At 34.4% G+C, this 20,433-nt stretch overlaps 1 protein-coding gene across 1 annotated transcript; it reads right to left on the bottom strand.

Annotated features, from left to right (window-relative positions):
* Nucleotides 1-7,447: 7,447 nt before the first annotated feature.
* Nucleotides 7,448-9,464, bottom strand: LOC148584166 (zinc finger BED domain-containing protein RICESLEEPER 2-like). Its single transcript, XM_088518774.1, has 3 exons — nucleotides 8,760-9,464; nucleotides 7,593-8,727; nucleotides 7,448-7,501 (listed from the first exon to the last, which is right to left on the bottom strand). The coding sequence occupies exons 1-3, from the start codon at nucleotides 8,771-8,773 to the stop codon at nucleotides 7,448-7,450; spliced, it is 1,203 nt and encodes a 400-aa protein (XP_088374900.1). The 5' UTR covers nucleotides 8,774-9,464.
* Between the last annotated feature and the right edge of the window lie 10,969 nt (nucleotides 9,465-20,433).

The raw sequence follows: 20,433 nt of genomic DNA, 5'->3' as shown, positions 1-20,433 counted from the left end.
TTCTTGGTGAAGAAGTTGGTTGATCAATGTGGAGCCAATATGGTGAGATTGAGGTTCTCTCCCTTGATAATGGTCTCTCTATTTTGTCGTTTTGAAGATGAATGTACACGTGTAAGATGTGGATGCAACTGAAGAAGCTTTCCCCATCGTCTATTCCTATCTGGATCAAAATTCTCCATCTCCCTATGGAGTTTTGGGATCCAGAGTGAATTTTCTCAAAGCTTATGGAGGAAGCGGCCTTGGGGTCTGAATTTCACTTTGACACGAAAATGTCAAGGTATTAAGCTTTCTCATCTCTGCTTTGCAGATGATGTTCTTATCTTTTCTGAGGCTTCTCTCTTACCCTCTATGGAGAAAGTTAATCGGGTTCCGATGGAATTTCCAGCTCTCTCAAGTTTGTTTGTTAATCCTTACAAAAACACTTGTTTCTTTGCTGGCATTTCAGGGAGTGGGAAGGAGAGGTTGTTTGATTGTCTTAGAAGGAAAGAGGGGAAACTTCCAGTGAGATATCTGGAAGTCCTGATGATTTCTTAAAGGCCCGTTTTGGGGCTATGATAGAATATAAAATGATTGTTGTGCCTTACTCAACTGAGTGAGGCTATGTCTGTTTATAGTAATCAACCTAACTGAATTACTTATTTGAACTGTACATTTATCTACAAGATAAGAATACATTTAAACTTACTACTAATCTATGAGATAAGTTTATCTACAAAGATAACTTTATCTACAACTGTGTGATCCATTAATATTTGAATTCAAATGTTTACAGATGAGGAGTTTTGTTGTCTTTTGTTGTATTTATTCCTTTTGGGTGGACTAAGATAATCATTTGTTTTGTTTTATGCCCATAATGGGATGGACCAATTTTGTGGACACATTAGGAAGCCATTTACTCTCACCCCCTATATATAAGTAAAGTTTACCCATTAAGCTTCATTAGGTTATTAGGTGAAAATTAGGGTTGAGAGTAATAGTCTCTCTCCACATACAAAACACAGTCTTCTTCTATAGTATATGTTTGGGCAGGAGATTGATGGAGTTAGATATTGAAAGCTTGTTATGAGAATATTGAAAGTATAACATTGTTAGATTTATTTATATATGCTATGGAGAAAGATCATATTTATTATTGATTTATTCTAACAATTGGTATCAGAGCTTTTTTTACTTCTTTTTTTTTTTTTTTTTTGCTGAAAAATATTGTGAACAAACAAGATATGATTTCGAGTGGAGGCGGTAGTGGATTTGAATTTCTTGCCGCCACTACTGCTATGGGTAATATAAGTGTACCGTTCGAAAAATCTTGATTTTTGGTGCCAAATACTCGTAAAGTCACTTAATCTGCTGCCCTTTTTTTTTTTTTTTGGTAGGTTTTATTTTCGATTATGAATCATAGATTGTTTGCGTTTTGGGTGGTATGAGATTACTGGTGATAATGGATTTGCTGAATCTAGGTCCAAATTGATAATAGATTGTCGTAAACTTCTAAAAAAAAAAGAAAAAAAAAGAAACAAGCTTTTTCTATTACCTAGACTATTTTTTGGAGTCCTATATAATTCTCAAACCATAATTCTGTTGTGGAATAGGTCTGAGCAGAATGGGTGCATCAATCAATTCATAAAGACTGACCGAATTTAGTGTCATGTAGTAAATTGCTCCATACTTCTGTATTCTTCTCAACCCTATATTGGCATCTGCCATACATTTATGGGTTATTTGGCAGTTTTAGCTATAGCTTTTCTTGAATTGTGGATTTAGGTTTTGTACCGACTTGTTCAAAGTAGCCATCTTTATGTTTTAGTTTATGATTGCAAAAGTGGAAGTCGAAGCATAAGGACTTAATTTTTATTATTAAAAAAAAAGAAAAAAAAAAGAAAGAGAAAGGTTAAAGATGGACATGTGATAGAGCTATGTGTGAACTTCAACAGTGTGTGCATATTTGATGGAGTGATGAGACTTTTGCTTTGACATTAATTTACATATTTATAAAACAAAGCAGTTAAAGATTAAATTTGTGTGAACTTATCCTAGATTCATGTCTTTTTATGTCCAACTATGAGTTGTTTATATTTTTATAAACTTGATTTTATTGGATATGAAGATTTTGGCGAAAAGGAGATTGGTCTCAATTGCGGTATTTATTTTGAGATTTGAGATTGATAAGTTTTTTGTGTAATATTTATTTCAATAATGTGTTTTATTTTTGTGAGTATACACATTGTTTTGTTTTTTATGTATACATATGGTTTTGAGTATAAATATATATTTTTTGTCCCTAAAAATGAGAGCTTTGACTACTCCATTGATATTTATTTCAATCATATGTAATGTTTATTTTGATTGAAATATTTTTTGTCGAGCAAAAATTATTAATGCGTTAAACAATATATTTATGTTCAACATAAAGATGTAAGATTTATGGTGCACAGATTGACAATTTTCTCCATGCGTGTTAAATGTGGAACATAGAATCCAAAATTTTTTATTTCCTTTGTCATGGATAACACGCGTTTTTGACCCAAGATATTTTAAGTATTATCTCTTGGAGATATGTCATCTTATAAGAGAAGTAAGTTATATATTTTCTCATAAAACTTTGGTTCCTGCCCATAAGTTGATAAAATGCTATTGGTATAACTCTTGTATACGTGACATTCTATGATTTGTAAAATGACTCACATAGAAGAGAGAGTTGAGTCAATGTAAAAGAACCTCACATGTGAAGGAGAGATTTGTTGTAAATGCACGTGTGAGTGTTATGTCCCATATTGAGAAATGAAAAGAAAGGGGTAAGTATTATATTGAAGAAAGCAAATGTTAATATCAGTTTATTTTGTATACATTGTTCATTAGATTTGTAGTTATGAAATATTTGGTTATGAACAAATACTAATTTTAAGGCATGTGCTATAATAAATAAATAAAGGGTGCATGTATTATTGCTTGTGAAATTTATATACATTCCTATTGAGATTAAGGAATTTTGTGTAATATGAATAATTGTGTTGTGTATAAAATCAATGATTTTGACTGGTTATGTTCTCGCCTATCGTGGGACAAACTGTGATAAATTGTTGGATTTTATTGTAAATTCAATAAATGGTTTTTTGTGAACGAATAATTATGTTACGAATAAAATTGATGATTTTGACCAGTTATGCTCTCACCTATCGTGGGACTAACTGCAATAAATTGTTGGATTTTATCGTTAATTTAATAAAGGGTTTTGCAAACTTTGAGAGCATCAGCATGTTTAATACATGATACATCATTGCCATTATTGTAATTCAGTGATGCTGTGCATGTGGTGTAATTTTGGTGGTTGCTATGATTTTATGTTATTTTGATTGAATATTACTTTGTGTCCATTAGTTAAACCTCTAGCTTGTTTGAAAGATATCTTGTTGTAAATCTAGAGATTATTTGCAAATATAAAATTCTTATTTAAATGAACAAAATCAATTTTTGTCCCGAATATTTTATAATGATTCAACATGTTGTGTCTTTATCATTGTAAATGTGCACTTGGTAATCATTTTAATGAGTTATTTCAAAATATCTGGACTAAGTGAGATAAATAAATGGATTTCATTTTCACTTTTACCTAAGAGAAGTTTTTTTTTTTTTTTTTTTTTTTTTTTTTTTTTTAATTTTTATTTATTATTATTATTATTATTATTATTATTATTATTATTATTATGAGATATACAATTTATGATTAATGTTCATTTTGACTATGATTAGAAGTAATATTTATGATTTTCTGTTATCTTCCAATTGAAGTTGAAATACGTGCATTTATTATGATATTTATTTTGAGATAAATGAACCCTCAGTTTAATGTGGATATTATTGTTGTAGACCAAACCAATAATTTTGAGTGTTTATGTACTCGCCTATTGTGAGACTAATTATGATAAATGATTGGAGTTTTTTTGTTGTTGTTCAACATAGATGATGTTGTACATCAAAATAAATGATTTTGAGTAGTTGCGTGCTCACCTATCGTGAGACTAGCCATGATAAATTATTAGATTTTATTGGATATTATTCAAAATAAATAAATAAATAAATGCTGGATTATTATTTTGTGAACTGTTATACCAAGGTCCATACGGATAATTACTTTGCCATTTCAGTAAATTATTATTTGGTAGGATGCTTGGGACAATGAAAAAAATGGTTAAATAATTTGCACTTGGTTACTTAGTCCTATCCTTTCGATAGCGGGTCATTTTAAGTCTTTGTATTTAATTATTTTGCTTTATCATGCGTAGAAGTTCATTTTGTATTGCGAACTCTAGCATAGAATTTTGACAAAAAATAGTGCCTAAGAGTCTATTGTGTATTATGGACTCTGGCATAGAGTTGAGATAAAAATAATACGTAAGAGTCAATTATGACTCTAGCATGAATGTGAGATAAAAAATAGTGCTTTAGAGTTCATTATGTGTTAGAGACTCTATCATGAATTTGAGATGAAAAATAATGTGTAAGAGTGCAATGTGTGTTGCGAACTCTAGCATGTGTGTAAGAAAAAAATCTTACTATTTGATGAATGGGGATATTTATGAGTGTATATTTCTGTTTTCACATGCATCATAAATTTATTGTGACATCCTCAATCCTTGGTGATCCTGACATGTCTCTCCTGGAAAGACACATATTGTGAAAATGTGATAACTTCTAAGTCTCAATAACCCCAAGCAATCATATTTGCGTTAACTGTGTGTAGCTTGATGTGCACTTAAGTATGTACATAAAATTATATGATTATATTGTTGGTGTACTTGGTAAATACTTAAGTCACTTGAAAGCTGCAAAGAAGTACTAAGGTACTTGCGGGGGTGCTAGGGATTTTGTGCCAATGTAACGGTAATCCACATTCTTGATGTAGTTGGATATTGTGATACCGATGATTTTGGTTGTCCAGTTAGTGTATTTGTGATGGTGGGAAGAACTATTACGTGGAAAAGTGTCATACAAATACTTATAGCTTCCTTAACTATTGAGACATGCATAATGTGTAGCTTATTGTGAGGCTACGTGTCAGGATACATAACTGCAGAATTTTATCTCAGGGCTGGGTAATCTAGATGTCATTGTGATGCCGTTAGAGATATTTTGAATTATATCTGCAGCGATTTTCTTTCTCTCGAAATACTAGGAGCTCCTTGCACTACAAGCATATTGACATAAAAGTATTTATTTCTAGAGAGAAAGCTAGTTGAATCTCACATTTGAGTTATTGCATACTTAGGGGTGTAAACGAGCCGAGCTTGGGCTGTCCGGGCTCAGCACGTTTATTTTTGGCTCAGGCTCGAGCTCGGCTCGATAGGGTTGGAACCCTGTTCGAGCTCGAGCTCGACTTTTTTTTTTTTTTTTTTGTTGTAATTTAAGTATATTAGAGTTTTTTCTTTAAATTCAAAATCTTAACATAAATAAATAAATAAATCAAACAAATAAATTGACACTAATTTGCTAAACCATACAATTATGTTTCCTCTAGCTCTGGCAGATTAATCTCCACCTCACAATCAATCATATTGTACATAATCAACTAACAGAAATACAAAATCAATTAAAATGCTAAGGATCATTGAACAAACATAATTATGTTCCTTGATAAGAGCCGAATGTTGCACATTCAAGCCCCTTAATTTGCATATGTTAATTCCTTAGCGTTGTTATTTGTTTGATTTTGTTTTGTTTTTGTGTTTTTAGGTTATAAATAAAGATGCAATTAATTCCATTGATTTTGGGCTTAAAGGCACACTTTGAGATGATTAAGCGTAGCCAATCATAACAGAAGACTTATATGTTGTGGTTAAGTTTAATCAAATAAAGGAAGTGATTAATTCGGAATTTCTCAAATTGGAGTCAAAATCGGATTGGATTCAATTTTGAATTCTGCATACATCTCGGTATTTTGGCTATAACTTTTAGCCCAAATATCCGATTGAGGTGATTCACATGGCACTGGAAAGCTAACTCAAATTTCTACAAATCATTGTGAAATATAATTTTCCTAATTCGGAGCACCGCATTGCCAAAATCACCCCGCAAGATAGGAACGCAATTCTGGGCGAATCCTATTCCGATTTGGACTTAGGTTTTCTTTATCCTAATTGGACTTGGACTTAAATCTCCGAAATTTTTAGGATTACTAGGGCTTCTAGGACTCTCCTAAGCCCTATAAATAGGCCTCTAAGCATTGAGAAAAAAGACACACTACTTTCTAGAGCAAAATTCAGTAAAATTGTCTTTGGAGCTTAGAAGATCATGAGCGGCTAAACCCCTTCGTGGGGTGTTGATGTAACCCTATCTAAGCACAACGGTTTGATTGTATTTAATTTCTAGATTTTCAATTTATGCATGTTGATTGTATAACTATGAGAATTGCTACCTTTTTATTTTGTTCTTAATTATTAAATGCAATTGTTCTTAAATTCCAAAATCAATATTTGTGAATTTTTTTCTTGTCTTAAAAAGTATTTTATTTTTATTGATCTCAAATCATTCTTGTTTTCTGTGATTATGAGAATGATGGTTATACAATAGGTTTAATTGACGTATGATCAATAGGATTTGATAGGCCATGCCTAGGGAAGACGGATTGTACTACACCCTAGTTTAGTGTAATTTAAGTAGACAGTCCGTGCCAACCGAAGATGGGTTACACTTATTCATTGATTGTGTGTATCCTGTTAAAGAATTTGATAATTTATACCTAGGGAAGACGGGTCGTACCGCATCTTAGTGGTTAGGTAGATGATCCGTGACAACCAAAGATAGATTATGCTTATTCTTTAATAAGGTAATTTATTGTTTATTTATAACATGCATAGAATGAATTTCTGGGATTAATTATGATTAACCATTGTTGTGCGGATAGAGGTGAAGTCAATACCCTACACTCTCTCTTATTTTAAATCTATTTTATTTTCATGCACTTTAGTTTTAAAGAAAATCAAATCAAATCTCTTTTTAATTAAGTTAATTTTAATCTTTCAAATTTGATAATAAAACCCCTGCAGTCCTTGAGGTTCGACACTCTCAATATAGCCTTATCCTACAGGATTCGTACTATTGCAAGTGGTTATTTTTATTATTGATATTTTTGGACACAAAAATACCACATCAATCCAACAGATTAATTTCCACCTTAAAATCATCCATACATAATCAATTAAAATACTAAAGAACATTGAACAAACATAACAGATTAATCTCAACCTTACAATTAAAACTAACAGAATCAACTAAAATGCTAAAAAACATTAAACAAATATAACAGATTAATCCCAACATTACAATCATCTACACAGAATCAACTAAAATGTTAAAGAACATTAAACAAACATAACATATTAATCTCTACCTCACAATTCCATACATAATCAACTAACAGAATCAACTAAAATGCAACATTGAAGAATAACAATTATTTTCCCTCTGGCAAATCAATCCCCACCTCACAATCATCCTTATCCTCCACCTAACATAACAAATGCAAAGTAATTAGTTCAAGTACAAGATATTAAGAAACTGAAAATAATAAAAATAATTTAGGAAAAATTGAAACTTACCGAATCACCCATTTTTAACCCATACATTGCTCTCACCCAATCAGCCCCACATAGTAATTTTTTCACTGTCTCAGGTGCTAGTGAAGCTCTATGGGGATCGATAACCCTTCCCCCAGCACTAAAAGTAGACTCTGAAGTCACAGTAGTAATATGGATTGACAAGATATCTTTGGCCACTTTAGACAAAATACAGTTCTTCAAGGTATTGGCTTTCCACCATTCCAATGCATTAAATTCCAAACCCTTCTCAGGTATGAATACACTCTCTTCCAAGTATATGTCCAAGTCTGATTTAATAGGTTGCTGCACCGAATCAATAGTTCTATGGAATGACTCAAACAAATCCCTACCACCTTCACCCTTTTCACAAATTGCATTACTACTTGAAGCACCATGTGAAGAGCTTTTATGAAGATGTTGTTCCATAAGGTTTGAATTGTGCTCATTGACATACACATCATAAATTTCTTTCATACTTTTTTCAACAAGCTTAATATTTGCAGCAACTTCACTCTCTTTGTAGATTATTGGAAAGCAAAATTTGATCAACATCATCTTACACCTTGGGTCCATAATTGCAGCAACTGACATCAACAAATTGCACTCACCCCAATATTTATCAAACTTAATTTTCATTTTTTGTGCCAGGGATCTAATGTATTCATTTTCATAATTAGATTTCTTGTTTAGGACATCCTTCATCTGCCAAACTTCAGGAAGGAATAAGTTAACTATCGGATAGTCACTCCCAGATACAATCCTGGTTACCCGGTTGAATACCTCCAAGAGTTCGCACACATATTCAACTTTAACCCAATCCTCATGTGAGGGCACCCAAGTAAATATATTATCATTATAACTATACATAGGGAAAACCTCCCTAAACTCAAGTGTTGTTGCCAACATCATATAGGTACTAATCCAACAGGTAGGCACATCCAAAAATAGTTTTTTCTTAGAAAATTGCAAATTCGTTGCATGCTCAGCAAATTTCAGTAACCTCGATTCAGATGCAACTATGTATTTAATACCATCCCTAACACAATCAACAATTGGCTTAATTTCGGTCAGCCCATCTTTAACCAACAAATTAGTTACATGTGCACAACATCTAACATGAAACAACTTCTCTCCAACAAACAACAATTTCCTTTTGTTAAAAACATCTCGTACTGCCTCATTGCTAAATCAGTAGCACTTGCATTGTCTACAGTGATTGAACAAATTTTATTCTAAATACCCCAATCTCTAAAACATTTAAGGAGTGTCTCAGCAATTGCATGTCCAGTGTGTGGAGGGGGAAGACTACAAAAGTTCAACACACGCCTATTTAAAACCCATGTATCTATAAAATGACATGTTAAAACCATGTAAGAAGAGTTTTGACATGAAGTCCACATGTCAATTGTGATGTTAACTTTGTTAACCTTACTAAAAAAAGACTTCATTTTTTTTTTCTCCTTTTCATAAGTGGCAAAACACAAAGCCTTAGCAGTAATACGAGAAATCTTTCTCCAATGTGGTGTGCAAGCTTTCATAACCTTGTTATATAACACATGCTCCATTATCATAAAAGGGTACTCATGATAAAGGATCATGTGAGAAACAAGTTCTCTCACCCTAGTCTCATCAAAATGAAAATTTACAACATTATCACTAGCATCAACCGACAAAGTCTTTTGCTTCTTAGATCATATGAAACTCAAACAATTTTTCAAATGCCTAAACAATGTAGATGTAGTACTAGATTTTGTTTTTTTGAATTTAGTCTTACACCATTTGCATTGATTTTTTTTTCACACCACCTTCATCTACTTCAACAAAATGATTCCAAACAAAAGAGGTCTTCTGCCTCTCCTTTCTCTTATGTGAATTCTTTGAATTACCTTCTTTTGCATTTGAAACTCTAACCAATCTTGATGTAGCAGTATCAGGAACCTTAACACTACAAGTTTCGTCATCTATATTAGCACCTAGGCTAATTTGGAACTCATCCTCATTCTCATACTCCTCAACTGTATTTTCATCAACAAGTTGCAACTCATTGATGTTAGCATCCACCATGTTGCAAGTTAAACTTCAAACAAAAAATTCATATCAAACTTTAGTCCATAACTATACTAATAGGTGGCTAACTAAAACTAACAAGCAGTATAAATTGCAACTTAACTAATACAGCTCCAAACAAATCAATCTAAGAACCCATTTATAAAATCAGAATACCAAAATCAAAATCAACAGCCATATATCCCAACAAAATTAGCAATCTAAGAACCCAAAATCAGAATACCAAAATCAGCAATCTAAGAACCAAAATCAGCAATATAAGAACCCAAAAACATAGGAGGGGTGGCTTGATAAAAAGTGAAAAAAAAAAAAAAAAAAAATTAGAATTAAGCATTTTACATAGGAGGGGGTGGCTTGATAAAATCTTAAAATTCAGCATTTTATTTTTTAACATGAAGTGGTGACTTTCAAGACTTTACCATTGCACCAGACAATGGTAAAGTGGGTAAATGGCTACTTACCCATTGGATCCAAGGCCCATACAACAACACACATTTGACCATAAAGTTAACATGTATTATAAGCCCGTGACTGTTATCCGGCATGTACCGGTGTACCATGTCATAGAATGCAATTATGTTTGTCCGTAAATTACATGCATGCTTTTACAAATCTCAATTTCTTTATCTTATTAAGTAGCACATTTTTACAAATGATGGAGTTCATGGTCCAACAAGGTGTATATCGTGAGAGTTGTAAATATGCATGTTTTAGTACGCAAAATAGTAGTGCAATGCGGAAAAATAAATGGCGAGCATTATATGAGTTAAAACTCACTTGGGTCAAATAAACTCTCCGAGTACTCCTCCAAATGACCGGGTTCTCCAAATCTGTGAAAAACCTGACATTAGTCCTAAGTCCAAACTGGAACGAACCTAAGACGTGAAAACATGAGCTATGGAACAACTGGCCCAAGTGGTGTTCCCTTGGTCGCTTTTGGACGGGCGTTTGGTCCCCTGGCCAAACGTTCGACCAGAAGGTTAAGGTGGAACCTCATTTGGTCCACACGTTCGACTAAACCTCCAAAACTGGTCCTAAGGCTATCAAAAGGATTTCTAGGACCTCTTATCCCAAAACAATATTTCCATGCATAAGAAAATGCGTTCAACGAGAATAAAATGCTAAACCGAGCTGAAGTCAAGGTTTAAGACGCAACCTAGCTAGAAGTCCAAACCAACAACTAAGCTAATCTAGAAAAGCAATATATCGACTATAACGAGAAACTTAAGCATAGAAAGTTATCTCCTTCAAGCAAAACCTCCAAGAACTTCTCCTCCTTTTCCAAGAAAATACTAAAACTCACCAAAAACACTCATACAGGGTCTCTAGAGGGCACAAGGTCGAAAATGGGGTTTAGGGGTTGGGAGGAGTAGGGTATTTCTAGGTGGAAAAAGTTATGGGGGCTGTTCTAAAAAGCAGAGAATGTTCTGTACTATAGGGGCGAACATTCGCATCCTATTTACCTAGCGGTTTAAAAGTTGAATCCTAGATTTAGGCATTATCTAGTAGTCAACCATAAGTGAACAAATGTTCGGCCTGTCCCCACACGTATGTTCGTGTACTGTTTGCAGGCATACATTCATGTGATCCTCCTTATGAATGTTTGGTCAGAAAGTTTAAAATTCCCAAAATGCCCTTCTAGGTGTTCCTAGTGACCGAAAGTCCAATTAACCCCTTAACTAAAGCTAGCTTAAGCCTAATGAATTTTTTGGGTCACTACATTCTTAACCCCACTTAGAAGTGTATTTAGCTTCCTTTTTTCAGTGTTATAAGTGGCAATGCAATCATTTTTTACAGTGGAATTTCTAATTTTTTTCTAGTGGGGTGTGCATGCCCTCATGAACTTGTTAAAAAGTTCATGCTCCATCATATTAAAAGGATATTCATGGAGAAGTACCATATAAGCACCATGTTCTCTAAACTTCCTCTCATTAAAAGTAAAGTTTGTCGAGGTCCCTAAACCATCACTGTCATTTCAGACACGAAATCAAATGCCTACAAAGTGTGGAGGTAGTATTTGATTTGCTTACAGAAAACAGCCTCTTACACCAATTACACTGGAATTTTTCACTCTATTTATACTAATTGAAACAAAGTCATTTCAGACTTTGGAAGTCTGTTGCCATTCCTTCTTTTGAAAGGTAGCTGTCCCACTCAAGCCACTCCCATCCCCAGCCTAGTCCCTGCCCCATCCTTAGATTCAACAATAGCAGGAGAAACCAGGTTAACAAGTTCATCTGATGTACTTTCAATGCTACTAGCCCCACCAAATAAAGGGGTAAGGTTGGCAGTAAGTGAATCATCACCTAAATCAACTTCATTGAATTTATTTGGTTGACTTGTATTCTCTATAACTGTTAATAAGTTGTAAAATTTAAAACTTGATAAATAAATTATAGGAAAAAAATATAAAAAAGCCCCCCAAACTGACAGCCGTTTGCGAGTTGGCCCTACAATGCTCAAAAGGTACTACAGTAGCCCAACAAAGTACCAACATATGTCAAAGTGGCCACTTCATTAGTCAACCCTGTCATTTTTAAATTTTCTTTTAGTAAAATTTGATTATGGAAAAGCTCTTTGTTGAGTGCCAAATATTACATATTTGGGTCTCTTAATTTATATTTGTTAAGCCTTTAGCTTTATTATTGTTTGATGTTTTGTGTTAGTTTTGGTGTTTTAGTATTTTGTAGGTTGCCACGGAAAAACTGCGGTCTTAATGTGAAAGATGCTAGGAATTTGAGAAAAGAGCAATTTTAGAAGTGCCCTCAAGCGCACTGGCCATGCAATTGAGAGCACTGGTGCCCAATATCAAGCCAGCAGCGCCCAAGCATTGCGCCGCAGGAGACCTAATGCACGAGTGCGATTGAGCGCACCTAGTGTGTGCTCAAGCGCCCTCGGTTGACCTGGAAAATGTTGAAACCCTAAATTAGCTTATAAATATCATAGTTTTCTAGGGAAAACGTGCGAAGGCACGCCAAGGGTGCCATTCTTTGTCGCTTTCGTGTTTTTTGGGCATTTTGTCACTTTGAACTCGAATTCTTTTGTAAGTATTTGATTTTAATGAAGTTAATTAGTTTCTTTATGATTTTTTTTGTCATGAAAGGCTAATTCTTCAACTAAGGTTGAAGATGAAGCATCACCGTTGATTTGTTTTATATTTCTCATGTGGTTTGTACAATTCCGACCTTTAATGTAGTGTATGTTCATTTCAATTCAATTATGTAAGAAAATTGTGATTAATTGTTGTTTATAAATTGTGAAAACATTGGATATTCGTTGTGTTTCATCCAATTGATACATCGAATCTTTTGATTGAAATTGAATATTCATTGTTTTTCGTTATTCAAACGGATACATTGGATGTTTTGGTCTCAATTGGATATTCGTTGTGATTTGTAATAAGGATGGATTCATCGAATGTTTTAATAGGTTAATCTTATAAAAACAATAGAACATGCATAGGATTTAATTGCTTGTCGGATGTATAAATAAAACATGAGAATGTGTGCTTTGATTTGATGAGGTGAATTTTGAAACCTTAGTCTTTTATCAATTGATTACATTTCAGTTTTTAGTTTATTTTATATTTTTTTTGCGCCACACAAACAGTTTGAAACTAGGTTAAGATAGAATTGATTTAGATAGAAATTGATTTTCACGACCCAATTCCCTGTGGATTTGACCTCGCACTTGCACACGCTATATTGGACGTGACTTGTGCACTTGCAAGTATTTTAAATTTGCACATTAAGTTTTTGGTGCCGTTGCCGAGGAATTGATTTATTTTTGAAAACAATTTAGGTCTAAATTAGTTTTATCTTTCTTCTAGTTATAATTAGGATTTTATTTTGCAATTTGTTTCTTTTATTCCTGTGCTAATAAAAAATAAAAAAATTAAAAAAAATTTCGTTTGTTTTGTTTGTTGTTTTTGGCTTGATTTGCAGTTTCTGCCGCATTCTTTGTCCGCACACTGACTCAAATACGATCGAGCGCAAGTGTATCACACTCGAGCGCACTTGCGCAATAAGGCAACTCCAAGTTCCTTTGCGCGCACCTATGCACGACTAGGTCCCATGTCAGCTCGAGCGCATTGCAGCAAGCCAGCAACATCAGGCGGATCAGAGCGCCTACGCTTGATCCCACCCAACCTGCGCTTGAACACACCTCCGCAGACTTCACCAAAATAGACCAATACCTAAAATTTTGCCAAACTTATGTTTGGTCCGTTTTGTGAGTTTTTGTTTTTAATTTTTGGCATTTTTTTTGTTTATTTGATTGTCTTAAAAAAAAACAAAAACAAAAAAAATATTTTGGTTAATGTTTTATGTGGGATATTTGCATGCTAAAGAGTGAGGGTGAAGCATGAATTTTCAGTTTGGTAATTTTAATGCTTCTCCTAGTTGTAGGACACCAACTCCTACTAACTACTCTCAAAATTTTCACTCACATGGACCATGTTCATACTGCTCCAATCCTTATCACAGTTCTGGTAATTGTTCATCCTAGGGTCAATTTTCCAATTTTTCATATGAGCAGATGAACACAAATTTCTCCAACCCGGGGTTTGAATCAAATTCTAATTTTTACACCTCGGACTGGAGTATCCATTCTGATTTCTCGTGGCAAGCTCATGCTACGGGAAATTATGCTCCCCAAGTTGATGAACTGCACTATCCTGAATATCCATAGTTCAACAACCAACTTGATGTATTGCACCAATTTTCTTCTTCGTTGGAGGACACACTCAAAACATTCATGCAAATAACTGGCCAGTCCCAGCAAGAAATCAAAGATGCCACTATGGCAAATACTGAAGCAATTGCATGGTTGGAAGGACAGCTTGGTCATCTTGTTGATGAAATCAAAAGGATAGAGGAAAAAGAGTTTAAAGGTCAGCTGATGGCTAAAGGACACTACTTGATTGATGAGGATGATGATTGCAGTTCTTATCATGAGCATGTCCAAGCCACCACCACACTTGGGAGTGAAGAAAGTGTTGAGGTGACTACTAATAAGCCAAGTCTAGAGGATCCTTTGGGAGAGTTTTTTGCTCAATTTGGATGCGACCTAGACCTTGACAAGTTCCTTGAGCAAGCTGAGACTTCTAATGAGCCAAGTCTGGAGGATCGTCTAGAAGAGTGCTTTGCTCAATTTGAATTTGATCTTAACCTTGATATGATACATGAGCAAGCTAAGGCCTTATTGGATTCCACTCTTGAGATGCGAACTAAGAATGGGGAAGGAAAAGAGGAGCAAGATGAGCACCTAGAGAAAAGTCAGCCCTCGTCAACTCCAAGTTGGTCCAATGACAAGGAAGTGAGTACTGAAACTCATTCCTTCATCACAATCCCTCTTGAGACACTTCATGAACCCCAAGCTTTAATTCTTCAATGTCTCAAAGAGCCATCTCTGGCTAAACTTCTCAAGGATCGATACACACAAGATCACAAATCTAGGAACAATGTTCCTAAGAAGATCCTTCGAAGCAAGCAAATTGGCTACATAAGATGGCGAAACATCCTTCCAGAGGGATATCAAATTCTAAAGAAGGAAAGGTGGAAGGAATTGGTGGGACACCCAAATGATTGGGGAAAGTGCAGTTTTTTTTATTTTTTATTTTTTGCACTTCATTTTTTAGTTCTTTTTTTCTTGTCATTTTATTTGTTGTTTCTGACAGCAATTAACCTTTTGATGTTTGTTTCTATGAGAAAATATTGCTGTCAGTTTTGTCGACAAGTGTTTTAGTGTTCATGTTTGGGGGACGCCCTGACCTTTTTCACACCTTGATGTTTCGTACTTCTGGTAATATGTTTCTTTACTACATATTGAGGGCAATGTGTAATTTAAGTTTGGAGGTATGGAAAGACACTTTGTCTTTTGTTTGTTTTTATCTGTAAAAATAAAAAATAAATAAAAATAAAAAATAAAAAATAAAAAATTGTGCTATGTTGTTGATTAAGCATGAGTCACACGGTAACTACGGTTTGTATGTCATTGGTTTGTTTAACATCTTGAATACATCATCATCATTTGTCTCATTTTTGGCTTTGAGAGACTTCATATGTTTCAGTTGATTATCACGAACATTAGCAGAGGATCTATGAGGTATGAGATTTGAATTGGATAGTGTGTATTTTGAGATTTGTAGGATGAATTGTGGATGAAACCTTGGCTTGAAAATAGATAAAATTAAATTAAATTAAAAAAAAAAAAATCAGTTTGAGTTTCTCATTGACTAACCGGACTTATTGCCTCACTAAGCATTGAGTGTTCGCGTAAAAAGATGTAAAATTCAATTTGGTTGACTGTATGGCTAGTTTGTCTTCATATCCTTTTTGACTTGAGTAATTAAGCCCTTAGAGATGTTTCCACATCTAGTGCCCTAAAACCATCTGGTTTGGGAGTCACTGACCCAACACTCGTTACATGGGTCAATTAGAAAGCTTAAGGGAGCTGAACATTGCACAGCCTACAAAAAAAAAAAAAAAAAAAACACATCTTAAATTAAGCCTTGGTTATTTTCATCTAAGAGAATTCCTATGAATTTTGAGGTACACACAACTTTGAGAAGAATTGAAGTCTCATGATTGTATGTTAACATCACTTTACACTAATTGGAGCATGTGTTGTCTCGAATTTCCATATATGAGTGAAGTGATTTTGGATGTCCTGATGATGTGATTGGGGTATTCAGTTTTTTAAACCTGCTTATGTTGTAAAAACCATGTGTTTGTGTGGAAGTTCATGTTTGTCGATAACATAACCCTGAAAATGTTTGTGGGCAACATTGCTGTTAAACCCTCACGAGACTTCACTTGTCCTCTAGGGATGCCTAGGGGTTTAAAAGGCTTGTTCCATATGCTAAATATAATCGTCTCTCCCACTACAGGGGACTTATGTTTCATGCTTTGATTTTGTTTTTTATTTTGTTTTGCTAAGGGACTAGCAAAATGTAAGTTTGGAGGTATTTGTTGAGTGTCAAATTTGCATATTTGAGCCCCTTAATTTATATTTGTTAAGCTTTTAGCTTTATTATTGTCTGATGTTTCGTGTTAATTTTGGTGTTTTAGTATTTTGCAAGTTGCTAATGAAAAACTGTAGTCTTAATGTGAAAGATGCAAGGAATTTGAGAAAAGAGTATTTCTGGAAGTGCGCTCGAGCGCATTGGCCATTCGATCGAGCACACTCGTGCCTAACATCAAGCCAGCAGCGCCCAAGCGCTGCGCCGCAGGAGACCCGATGCACGAGGGCGATTGAGCGCAACTAGTGTGCGCTCGAGCGCACTAGTCTAACCTGGAAAACGCTGAAACCCTAAATTAGCTTATAAATATCATAGTTTTCTAGGGAAAACGTACGGAGGCGCGCCAGGGGTGCCGTTCTTTGTCATTTCGTGTTTTCTGGGCATTCTGTCACTTTGAACTCGAATTCTTTTGTAAGTATTTGATTTTAATGAAATTAATTAGTTTCTCTATGATTCTTTTTGTCATGAGAGGCTAATTCTTCAACTAAGGTTGAAGATGAAGCCTCACCACTGATTTGTTTTATATTTCTCGTGTGGTTCGTACAATTTCAACCTTTAATGTAGTGTATGTTCATTTCAATGCAATTATGTGAGAAAATTGTGATTGATTGTTGTTTATAAATTGTGAAAACGTTGGATATTCGTTGTGTTTCATCCAACGGATGCATCGAATCTTTTGATTGAAATTGGATATTCATTGTTTTTCTTTATTCAAATGGATACATTGGATGTTTTGGTCTCAATTGAATATTCGTTGTGATTTGTAATAAGGATGGATTCATCAATAGGTTAATCTTATAAAAATAATAGAACATGCATAGGATTTAATTGCTTGTCGGATGGATGAACAAAACATGAGAATGTGTGCTTTAATTTGGTGAGGTGAATTCTGAAACCTTAGTGTTTTATCAATTGATTACATTTTAGTTTTTAGTTTAATTTATATATATATATTTTTTTGCATGACACAAACAATTTGGAACTAGGTTAAGAGAGAATTGATTTAGATAGAAACTGATTTTCCCGACGCAATTCCCTATGGATTCGACATCGCACTTGCACACGCTATATTGCATACGACTCGTGTGCTTGCAAGTATTTTAAATTTGGACATCACTCTTACCAATTGGTTTGTGTGCACGCATACTGGGTCTCTTCTTTCTTTCTTTTTTTTCCTTTTTTTTTTTGTTTAATTTGATGTTATTTATTCATACATTCTATATTTTGGGGTTCGACCATGAAGAGAGGCATGTGGTCGTTGTTTGTTTGTCTGTTATATATCTGGTATATTTGTTATATGTATATTTTTATACACAGTCAACCCATTTAATAATGTAGTTTTGTTGGTTTATGGTTAATGGTTTGTGTGGTCTCTTCGGATGTTATATGCTTTGGGAAGTTGATATCTATTTCAACAAGGATGCATTGAGGCGTCATATTCCTAACGTGGCCCACTAATTAATGATATATTGTGTACATGTGGTCCCTGGATGTGCCCCCACTTTAGGTTTCATCTCTTGTATTCATGCATGTGCATGTGCATGTGCATTTGACCTTTAATATCTTATTAGCTGCATGTGCATGCTATACTGAAAACAACATAAACAACATATTTTAACACAAATAATTCATGATGTCCCATGTGAAAACTTAGTCAAATTTATTTAAGTTAATATGTGTGGTAAGTTGAGTGTCTGAAATAGAGGTCAAACTTATTGATTTAACTTAGATTAATTAATTAATGATCTTATATGTAAAATAGACCTCAAACACTCATCCTAAGGAATAATAATAAGTAAGACTTTATTAATAACTAAGACTCTAATATTTACTTAAGTTTGATTGGTGGTCAATTACACATCCACTTTCTTAGTTGCATTTGTATGCTATACTGAATCTTTATTTATTGGTAGTAGGAAAAACATGTTAATATTTTATTGATTTGTTTATTTTCTTTATTTCTTTTATTGTTATGATGACTATACGGGAGTTTGTATTCGAGGTAGATTATGGGGGTAAGATAAATAGGAGGTTTATGCGCACATATGTGGAGGGGGGGGGGGGGTGATGTAGATGTGTATGATGAGAAGTTTGACGAGGACAAGTTGTCCTTTTTTGAGATTGAGGGTATAGTTAGAAAGTATGGATACAAGTCATGGGATCTAGTGTATTACTTACACCCATGTAGTAGTATCCATAATGTTCTGACATTAATTTCATCAGACCATGATGTGTTGGAAATTGTTGCAAAACATGTAGAGTTACCAGCTATTAAGTTGTACATTGTTTCACTTGATGAGACTACAGTTAATGATGAGGAATATGAGGAAGATAATGATGGTGAAGATGGTGGGCATAGTAGGATTGATTGAGATGATCCTTATTGGGACGAGGTGTTAGAACCGGACTTGTTTGATGAAGATAACAACGTTTTGGGACCATCCATGGAATGGGGCAATGTTGAGGAGGGTGGTGCTGAGGGTGATGGGGAGGGGAATGAGTCATAGGATGAGGAGGAGGATAATGATTATGTGGAGGAGGGTGATGAGGAGGATGGAGATGAGGAGGAGGACGAGGAGGAGGGTGATAATCAAAATGCAAATGCAGAGGGAGCTGAAGAAGTTAGTGGCAGGGGTAAATGCTATGGTGATGAGGTTGATGATGATGCAAACTCGGACATGGCACGAAGTGACATTCTTGTATCCCCTCCCATAAGCGATGAGGAGATTGAGGTTTTATCTCTTGCCACGTGTGTAACTAGGTGAATAGAGTTTCAACAAACTGAAATGGAAAACCCACAGTTGAGTACTGGGCAAAAATTTCCCCCAATCAAAGTCTTTAGAGAAGCTATTAGAGAGAACAATTTAAGAAAGGGGAAGGAGGTAAGGTTTAAAAAGAATTACTTGCTAAATGTGTTGTGGTATGCAGGGATCCAGGTTGTAGGTATAGGGTGTACAGTTGTAAATGTAAGGATGATGACTCATTTGAAATTAGATCATTACGGCCTAAACACAATTGTACAAGGAGGCATAGGAATTCTATTGTCAAATCTGCATGGATTGATGACAAATTGATTGACAAGTTTAAAGCACAACCTAACATGCCTTTAAAGGCAATCCTTGGGGAAGTCAAGGATAAGTGGGGTGTTGGTATTAATAATTGCCAGATGTATAGGACTAGAAGACTTGCAAATGATAAGATTCTTGGTAAAGTTAAGCTTCCATACAACATGCTTTGGGATTATTGTGAAACAATTAGTCAAACAAACTAGGGTAGTTGTGTGATGATGAAGGTTGATAGACCTTTACCTGACCATCCAACATGTTTCCATTGGTTGTACTTCTCATTGGCTGCCATGAAGAAATGTTTTCAAGCTGGTTGTAGGCCTATCATTGGATTAGATGGATGTTTTTTAAAGGGGCCTGATAAGGGACAGCTTTTGTCTGCCATTTCGCAGGATGACAATAATAACAGGTACCCAGTGGCACTTGCAATTGTTGAGGCAAACACCAAAGACAGTTGGATATAGTTTCTTGAGACTTTGCTATCAAATCTTGGCACCCCCTGGGCCCTTGCATAAGGATGGACATTTCTGATTGTCAAAAGGTAACCATAATTTAAGTTCATTTTATTTCTTTGTTTTTGTTTTTCTTCATACATGAATTTGTTTAGATATGTATGTGAAAGATATTATGTTTATTATTATTATTATTATTATTATTATTATTATTATTATACTTATCAAAACAAAAT

Source organism: Corylus avellana, chromosome 8, assembly GCF_965113065.1.
Source record: "Corylus avellana chromosome 8, dhCorAvel1.hap1.2, whole genome shotgun sequence".
NCBI lineage: Eukaryota > Viridiplantae > Streptophyta > Magnoliopsida > Fagales > Betulaceae > Corylus > Corylus avellana.
The sequence above is the reverse complement of the archived record's forward strand: the minus strand, read 5'-3'. Positions and strand labels throughout refer to the sequence as shown.

Bases quoted from the DNA above. Each gene is read 5' to 3' on its own strand.
- LOC148584166 (XM_088518774.1), bottom strand. The intron at 7,502-7,592 runs GTAAGTTTCAAT...TTGTTATGTTAG, and splicing joins GGTTAAAAATGGGTGATTCG to GTGGAGGATAAGGATGATTG.